The sequence below is a fragment of the Galeopterus variegatus genome, unplaced genomic scaffold, assembly GCF_000696425.1.
Source record: "Galeopterus variegatus unplaced genomic scaffold, G_variegatus-3.0.2 Scaffold5577, whole genome shotgun sequence".
Taxonomy (NCBI): Eukaryota; Metazoa; Chordata; class Mammalia; order Dermoptera; family Cynocephalidae; genus Galeopterus; species Galeopterus variegatus.
In genome coordinates, this window is record NW_007731688.1 from 58723 (window position 1) to 68451 (window position 9729).

Sequence of the window (9729 nt, forward strand, 5' to 3'; positions counted from 1 at the left end):
CGCTCGCCAGCCGCTCGCCAGCAGCTCGTCAGGAGACGTGGAACCCGTGAGACTCTCACTGAGCTCTACGAGGCGCCGCACTCGCTTTGGGGCCGAAGCACCGCCGGACTTCCGGTCGCCTACTTCCGGTGAACCCTGGGCGCCGCCAGGACAAGGCGGAAGGAGAAGGGGGTAAGGCCACTGAGCCGGCTAGGCCGGAAGTGGCTGCACAGCGCGCCGCCGCCGTGACGGGCCGGGGCCGGAAAAAGAGGCAGGGTGCCGCCATGACGTTTTGGACCTAAAGGGAATGGGGCTGCTCTGCGACCGGAACAAACGAACACCGAGGGCTGGGTGGGCGCCGCCATGATAACCTGATACCGGAAGAGGCGGGTCGCTCCTCCCTGGCTGATCCCACACCAGCACCGGCCTCCAGATGTGAGTAGCGGGAGCTCCTACCCCGTATTTCAGTCGCGCCCTTATTTTATCCCGGTGACCTGGACCTAGCCGAGGACCTCGGCAAGAAGGACTGGCCTCTTTGCTCCTTGGAGATCCGACCGTCAAGATTCCTCGCCTTTTCTCCCAAGCCCCACCCCTACTGGTACTCAGGCCCCGCCCCCTAAGCGTTTAGGCCCCGCCCCTCTTCCATGCGTGGGGGCTGAGGACTTTCAGGGCCAGGACCCAAGGCGCTGGACCTCACACCGAGACCCTGGGACTCCAGACGTGTTAGGACCTCTAGGCCTCCTACACCGGTCCTTAGAGCTCCAACCCTCTCCCTGGATCACCAAATCTTACAGTTTGAACCTTCCAGAACTGTCCAGGACTCACAACTCACCCCAGAACTACCCAAGGCCCACATTCCACACACTTGTTCCTAGACCCCTCCCAACCTTCTTCCGGATTCTCAGACCTTGTCCTCCAAAACTCCAAGTGCTCACTTGCAGGACTCTCCATATCCAGCCCAGAGCCCCAGCCTTACCCAGGGCATCCATATTATGCTCTGAGGACCCCCAAACCCACCACAGGGCCTCAGATCTCATCTCTAAGCCTCTCTGACCAAGTGACCCTTTCCCAGGACCCAAAACTCCACCTCCTGGATCTCTAAACCTCACTTTTAGGACCTCCAAACCCAGTTAATTCTCCCAGGATCTCTCCCTTGAACTCTAAATCTTACTTCTAAGGCCCCAAGCCTTCTCCGCATGATCCCTGGGCCTACTGAGAGATGCCTGGATGCCAAGACCCTTCTTCCAAGATACCCAAGGCCTGCCTTAGAATAATCAGACTTTGTTTTAGGACTTCTATCTCCCACCCTGCTGCACAACCCCCAGGACTCAGGCTCTCTCTGGCCCCATCCCAGGATCCTTCAGATTCCTGTATCTGCCCAGGACCCCTAGTCCTACCCCAGACCCAGATCAGAACTCCCTTTCTTCCCTGCTGCCTGGAATTATTCTCAACTAACCCTGTCTCACAGGCAGGCAGCTTTGGAGGTCACTGCTCGCTACTGTGGCCGGGAGCTGGAACAGTATGGCCAGTGCGTGGCAGCCAAGCCTGAGTCATGGCAGCGGGACTGTCACTACCTTAAGATGAGCATTGCTCAGTGCACATCCTCCCAGTGAGTGTGGGCAAGTATGAGACAGTGGGGGTGAGGGAGAAGGGGAGGGGATGAGCCATGGCCTGAAATGCCCTACCCCCACAGCCCAATCATCCGCCAGATCCGCCAGGCCTGTGCTGAGCCTTTCAAGGCCTTCGAGGAGTGTCTTCGACAGAACGAGGCAGCCGTGGGCAACTGTGCAGAGCATGTGCGCCGCTTCCTGCAGTGTGCTGAGAAGGTGCAGCTGCCAGGCTCACCCACGACTGTGGAGGTAAGGGGGTTCACCAGTTCATCTCTTTCCCCCCTAACATCCCATTTCATCTTTCTAGTTGTTCAGGGTAAAGACCTTGGAGTCATCCTAGTCCCAACCCCCGCCCCCCACCCAGGCCTTCCCTGTGCATCCAGAATCTGAACATGGTCATCTCATGTCCCTGCTTTAGTCTAACCACATTCCCCACTCCTCCACTGCCAGAATACCTGCTCCAGCCTTCTCTCTGGTCTCCCAAATACCTCTTCTCTTGCCTCCATCTAGTGCCTTGAACGAGCATTTAAGAACTAAAATCTGGTCACGTTACACCTTCGCTTAAAGCTCTGCAGTGGCTTCCCATTCACGGCGAGGAGGAAATCCCTTGCCGCACTCTGTGTTCTTCCCCAGGCTGACCTCACCCACCTCCTCCCTCACCTGCTCTCTCATTCTTACTGCTCCTCGGCTGTCCTGGCAGAGGGGTTGGGTGGGGTGGGCAAAAAAATCTTACTCCTTCGCACTCTGTGTTCTTCCCCAGGCTGACCTCACCCACCTCCTCCCTCACCTGCTCTCTCATTCTCACTGCTCCTCGGCTGTCCTGGCAGAGGGGTTGGGTGGGGTGGGCAAAAAAATCTTACTCCTTTTAACGTATACAGTATATGAAAAGATATACAGCATATCTGTGATATTAAAATTTCATGGACAAGGCAATTCGAAAAAATCTAAAAGGATTTTTGGGAGCAATAATGAAAAAAAGGTTGAGAAATTTTCCTTTAGATATTTACTGCCTCCCCCACTGGACTATGAGCTCTAAAGGCCAAAGTCATATCTTTCACCAGCCTCCTCTGAACCCCCATCAACTGGTCCTCTCTCTGTCCCTGCAGCCCCGTCTTTTCTCTCATATCACCAGATCAGCCTTCTGGGCCCCCATGCTCCCTCTTACCCTTTCAGTTGGCTGTCTGTGATGGTCCCAGAGTGATCTCAGAGGAAATCTGACCATGTGCTGCATCTACTTAGAAACTTTTCTGTGGTGCTCACTTTACCAGGCTAAGTCCCAACTCCAGCACGACCTGCAGTGTCCTGCAGGATGCAGCCCCTGTGACCTATGGCCCCACTTCTCCCCACTTTTCATCTCAAAGTCCATGTTCCAGCCCCAGTGAACGTACAGTTATCAAGTGCATGTTGCTCCTGCTACCAGGCTTTTGTCCAGCTATTTCCCTCTGCCTTGACTGCCCTTCCTAATCCATCTCCTGGCCAATTCCTATTCTAGCTTAGATAGCACCTCCTTCAGAAAACTTCCCCTGATACCCCAGCCCTGTCCCTGGGCTCCCGAAGTCCCCAGGCCTCCTCCATCATGGCTCACATTCTACTGCCTCGTAACTGCTTCCCTCCCATCGCCTGCTTCAGGGGAGCTCTTGGCTAAAGACTGGGGAGATGCCCTTCTACTCAGGCCCTACAGTCATTGGTGCTTTTTAAAAGGCAAGGATAAATAAAAGGTTCAGGTCCCAAGAGCAGGAACCAATGGAAGGAATTTAATTCTCCTCAGGAAACATTCAGTAATGACCACATACCGTGTACACTAGTTTCTCAGCCATCATTGGGGACATTTCTTTCTTTCAAGTTTTTTGGGCATCTGAACAGTTACGACCCCATCCTCCCATCTCACGGTCAGTTGCTTCTTCCCTTCCTGGTCCCCCTGTGGCCACCCCAGCCCCTATAGTCTACTCTTCCCTGGCAGCCAAAAGAGCTTTTGAAAATGGAAATGAGGTCACCTCTCTCCCCTTTAAAACATTGGGGACATTTCTTTCTTTCAAGTTTTTTGGGCATCTGAACAGTTACAACCCCATCCTCCCATCTCACGGTCAGTTGCTTCTTCCCTTCCTGGTCCCCCTGTGGCCACCCCAGCCCCTACAGTCTACTCCTCCCTGGCAGCCAAAAGAGCTTTTGAAAATGGAAATGAGGTCACCTCTCTCCCCTTTAAAACCTTCTCGTGGCTCTCCAGTGCACTCAGAGTAACCAACACCCAGGTCCTCCCCACCGTTGTCCTCCTTGCTGGTGATGACATGCTGGTTACAGCTTTTCCTTCCTAACTGGGGGCAGTGAGGTTTGGGCCTCCTCTGTTTTCTAATCTATACGGTAGCAAACACACAAACATTCCAGTCTCATACAACATGATGTGAAGACCATGGAACATCTCATGGCTTCGTAGCCGACAGTTTTAAGTGCCACATGTACTTCCCGTTTCACACACAACCTCTGCTCTTCATCCTTATTTAGTTTTCCACATAGAATTTTACCAGTTGACATATTTTTGTCGATTACTTGTTTATTGCTTCCTACTTGATTATAAGTTCCCCAGAGTTAGAGACTTTTGCTTACTGGGTCACCAGCAATGATACGGACACACAGCAGGTGCTCAGTAAATACAGCAGAATGGTACCTTTCCTGCTCCCAGTGACAATTCAGCACAGCCAACTTATACACATAGCAAATGGCCAAGGTCATCACCTGACACCCTCTCCTTCCAGACTGTGGGCTCTGCACAGGCAGTCTGTGCTGTGTCTACGTAATCTCCCAGCAGTGGTCCCAGGGCTGGGCACAGAAGAGGTGTTAGTAGTTCTTATTGTGTTTTCTCCACAGACACAGTCGCTTCCTGCCTCCTGAGGACTCCTTTGACTGCAGGGATACTGGAAATGAGTGACTGACCACTTGATGCCCCCACCCCTGCAGAATGGCCAGATGGAGTCACAATGGCTCTGGCCATGGGCTTGTCTTCCCTGAACATCAGGACTCCCAATAAATAAAGACTCTGTATACTGGCCTTTGATTCCTGCCTTCTGCAGCTGAGGGAGCAGAAACCCTAGTGTTCTGCTCCCCAGCTTCACCTGGTGTGCCAGGGAAGGGTCTGGGAGGGGCAGGAGGCTCCATCTGCTCACCAGGCTTAAGGTGATCCCTCTTCCCTTGTTAACTGCCAAACAGCCATTTCCTGTCTCCTGCTGCAAACGCATGGGGGAAAGGCCCTTTCTACCCTCCACTCTACCATTCACCAGATCTTTATTGAGCTTTCTTGAGGCTTGGGGGGCAATAAATAACACACCTCTTTTCCTGCTGAGTTCAAAACCAGTTAAGCAATAGACACAGGCGTTAGGCGATGGAGATGAAAATAATGCCTTTACTATCATAAACAACTGCGTGGAAGGATGTAGCTTAGAAGCCTACTGCACTCGACTTCTCTTCTGACGTGGTTTGCATTCCTCCAGAAGCCAACCCTGAGAATTTCACTGCGGGTAGTATATTTGGTAGGGGAATGGAGAAGGGAGACAGGGAAGAAGGCAGCCAATAAAAGGTACATTATCAAGTCAGCTACCACTGCGGGCAACTGGGAACCTCTGGGAGAATGCATGGAACATACTTCAGTTACCCATCAAAGGGCAAGTAAATTGGGGTTTTTACCCACCACGTCCCCATCTGTCACTGAGGGCTGTTTTTATAGGCATTGACTGTCTGGCACTTCTGCCCTGGTGGGCCGAGTGTGCTCCTGCCATCAGGAGAGCCCTGAGCAGAGAGTAACAGGATCAGGTAAGCAGCCTTCAGTGTACAGAAATGATGCTGAATGGAGCTGGGCAGGTACAAGCAGTGGTAGCTGTAGCTGCTTTTTTTGGCAGCTGGCTGGTATGGGGATCTAACCTCTTGATCTTGGTGTTGTAACACCGCACTCTAACCAACTGAGCTACCAGCCAGCCCTGATGCAGCTTCGTAATGTTTCTCTTTGGGATTACGGGTTCTGTGGTACAGCTGGTTGATCACAGGCTCTCCAGTAAGGACAGGTCCTAAAGAGCAGAGAGCAGACAGGCAAGTATGCAGCGGGAGAGAGCCCAGAGTACTGCGCTGAGCTTGCTCATGCCTGCACCCAGATTCACCATTCAAACAAGTCTCTCCTACGTGGAGGTGATGCCAAACCTCTGGAAATTGAAGTAATTGATCGTTTGAAACCTAAGGCCTGGGCTCTGGCTTGGAAAAATGAGCCTAGCCTATGGAAGTCCTTCTGGGGATTAATCTCCAAGACAAAGGAAGTTGTCCATTGATTTAGGAACCAGAGTGGAAGTCCTGTACAGTCAGGGTTGGAGGAGCTACCAGATGCCATTTGGCCAAGACCAGAGGAGACCTGGGTAATGGAGAGAGGATTGTGATCAGTTCCTGTGGTCCTTGAAAGAGCTGCCTGTGTCCTGGTGTCTTTGTATTTCCAAATCCATTTTCCTTGGGATGTGGATTGAGCCCTTAGATTTTGGTGGATGTTTTCAGCCCACCCCTTTGCTTGAGTAAGCTTGAGTGGAGTTCTGTTCTATGCAACTAAAAAAAGTGATTAGAACAGACAAAATGGAGATGTAGACTACGTTTTAGAACATCTCTATGTGGCCTCTTCTGGTAGACTAGACCAGCTTCTTTATATGGTGGCTTCAGGGGTCAAAGAGAGTGAAAATGGAAACCACAAAGATATCACTTTTACCACATTCTGTTGGTCAAAGAAGTCATGAGTCCATCCCACATTAAAAGAGCAGGGAGACTTCACTTCTTGATGGCATTTGGATGCAAAGAATTTGTGCCCATATGTAAAACTACCACAAGAATCGAATAGTTTCTTCTCGTGTCTGTTTTTGTATGTTGTATTTTTCTAGAAATTTTTTATAGTATCTACATTTATAGTATCTACATTTCTTTTTCTTTTTTGGCAGCTGGCTGGTACAGGAATCGACCCCTGGACCTTGGTGTTACCAACATCACACTCTAACGAACTGAGTAATTGGCCAGCCCCCAGTATCTTTATGTTTTCAAATTGCCGTAAATTGTTCATAATATCCTCATCTTTTTAAGGTCTATAGAATCTGTAGTGATAGCCCCTTTTTCATTTCTGACGTTGGTTATTGGTACCCTCTTCCTTTTTTTCTTCATCAATCTTGACATGAGTTAATCCATTTTATTAATCTTTTCACAGAATTTACTTTTGGTGATTTCAATCTTTCAAAATTTGTTGAGACTTTATGACTTGGCATATGCTCAGTTTTTGTTAATGTGTCATATGTGCTTGAATCATACTCTTTGGTTCATGATGCACAGTCTCAGCTTGGGTTCGCCCAGAAACAGACCCTGAGACAAGGATTTGGGAGATGATCCCAGAAAGTATTGGTTGGGCAGTGGGAAGTGAGATAGGGAAGGGAAAGTGGCAGATAAAGAGTGCGTTACTAAGCACGTTATCACTGTGGGCAATGGCTTAATTCTCTGGGGAATGCTGGGAGACTGTAGAACGTATGGTACCCACTCAAGGGGTGAGGGTACTTATCCACCAACCCCCAGCAGTCGCTTGGTTGGGGGCTTCTTGGGGGGCCGGGGTTTTCATTTCCTGTCACTTCCTGCTTGCCCCTCACACAGGCAGGGTGGACTTTGGTGGAGAGAAAGCTTTCCAGCAAACAGCCACTGCCTCAGCTGCTGTCACACCCTCTGGGGTCACCTCACTGTAGCCACCGTCAAGGCCACTGCATGTTGCCACAGCTGCCCTGGCCTCAGCCTGTCATAGCTGCCACAGCAGCAGCCACCATCATCTTGACCACCTTTGCTTGTCACTGCTGCCACCCGTGACCCCATCCTACAGCTGCCACCACTGGAAGAAGTGTTAATGACAAGAAATCTTTCAAAATGCCTGCCTCACTTCACGAAGAATGACTATGTTCAACCAAGGAAGCCAACTAGAAGTGGTGGGCCTGAAGGATGGGCAAGTATTGGGTACAGTGGCGGGGGTAGGTGGCAATGTTGGAGGAGGCGTGCAGACGCCAACGTGGCTGAATGAACTTATGACACTCAGGATTCTGACTGCCAGTCAATAGGCTGTGGATGTGAGAAGGTAGGGTATGTTAGCCAGGAAGCAGAGTCACCATTTCATCTTTGATGGTTTTCAGATTGTAACTGAGGATTTTGTGTCTGCCCTTGAACATACTGACTTTATTGATAAACATAATCACTATAATAATGATAAGAAATATTTTGGTCAACACTTACCTTCAGAGGGTAAGCACCTACTTAGTATTGTAACTGAGGATTTTGTGTCTGCCCTTGAACATACTGACTTTATTGATAAACATAATCACCATAATAATGATAAGAAATATTTTGGTCAACACTTACCTTCAGAGGGTAAGCACCTACTTAGTGCTGTGAAAACTTTCAGGCAGAATGTATGCAAATAGAAGCCAGATTCTCTAAGGAAGTTAATAATCTTGGAAGAAAGTATTCTGGCTTCCATCATAAAGTGTGTTGCTTTTTTAAAAAACCCCACACCCCAGATCAATCAAATCAGAATCTCTTGAGGTGAGACCCAGACAATGGTATTTTTTTTTAAATATCAATTTTAAAAATCGATTCAATGTGCAGCCAAGGCTGAGAACCGCTGCTCTGGTGGAATCCCTCCTTTTTGGTTAGCTGTGTTTTATAATATCAACTTGCTTGGAAATAAGGTCCTGGAAGATGTTGAACCTATTCTGAAGTCTCTGAATACATAGAGTTTGCAGAGTCTGGGGAGTCTATGAGAGTCACAATAGCATCTCCTTTTTTTTTTTTTTTTGGTAATAACCAAGAGGAAAAGCAAAAAGTATCTATTTTTTTAAAATCAATGAGAATTTACCAATGAGGTGGTGACATATGAAACAAGATCACACCCAAATCATTTGAATCCCTTTCTTTTCTGATGAGCCAGAAATTAGTGACTGCATGGTGTACCAGGTTAGCTGGACCTAAGAAGAAGACCCTGAAAAGTATTAAGAAGCAGCAAAAATGCCAAGGATGTGGACAGTTTGCACAATGAGGGGTCCTGCCTCCTGAGGCTCCCAAACCCAGACACTTGGACATTGCTGCTGGAGCTGCTTTTGCCACACAGTGTGAACGCATAGTCCCAAGGTGAACCTCAGGCCTCCTAGGAGAAGCTGCTGATGGTAACAAAATGACTGGGATACAGCAGCGCAAGGTGCTGCTGAGGGAAAGGGGATGTACAGATCAGAAAAGTGAAGAAGCAGAACAAGTCCCAAGAATCTATGACCAGCAGAACTCAAGCCCCAGGAGAGCAGGCCCAGGGAAGCCTGTATGTTCTTAAGATACATAAGTGTGAAGAATGTAAACACAGAAGAACTAATTAAAGTGGATATTACCTATAGTTAATAATTTTAAAAAAGGGTATTTCTTTCTGTCTCATGATATGGTAAGATATTTTTGCGTTTTCTGTTTTCTTTTCCAATGATACTTCTCTAAACTGCCTGCAGCCTTTAGCGCATCCTTCTTTTCTTGTATGTAGTGGTAAAACTGGAAAGTCTAAGTGTCCCGTGCTCGGTGCTTTTGTTGAGAGGATATTTGGCTTGATGTCATCACACAGGACTAACACCAGGAATCAGTGTAGTGTGAGCTTGATGAGAGCAGAGCTGCAAGTCAAAGTGAATTTTATGTGATTAAGTAAAAAATCTCATTAAATGCTTCTGTATATTTTTAGGAAATGGTAAAATGACTAAAATGCATGTTATGAAAGCCTCAATATCACAGGGCAGTAAAACACATCCCTTTTAGCAAACTCATACACAGGGTGTCCAGGACGGTTAGCAAGTAAGATTTTTTCATTTTCTTTGGTTAGGAGCTTATAGACTGAATGGGATTTGCCAATATTTACCTTTGTACTGTCTGCCAAATATGCAGATAAATAAGCAAAGTCTAGTTTCTCTCTGGGTGAGATATCAGCAATCTTTTGTTTTATGTTTTTTGAAGTTTCATTTCAATCGTCATAGAACTCCAGAACATGATTTGAAACTCCATTTTTCAAAACAAAGAGGGGGCCGGCCTGTGGCTCACTCGGGAGAGTGCGGTGCTGATAACACCAAGGCCCCGG

General features: G+C 48.5%; 1 protein-coding gene across 1 annotated transcript; it reads left to right on the forward strand.

Annotated features, from left to right (window-relative positions):
• The first annotated feature begins 221 nt into the window (after positions 1-221).
• CHCHD5 (coiled-coil-helix-coiled-coil-helix domain containing 5) lies at positions 222-4632 on the forward strand. The gene is made up of 4 exons (XM_008589662.1): positions 222-414; positions 1448-1588; positions 1673-1838; positions 4452-4632. Coding segments are annotated over exons 1-4 (333 nt in total). The 5' UTR covers positions 222-412; the 3' UTR covers positions 4476-4632.
• The last annotated feature ends 5097 nt before the right edge of the window (positions 4633-9729 follow it).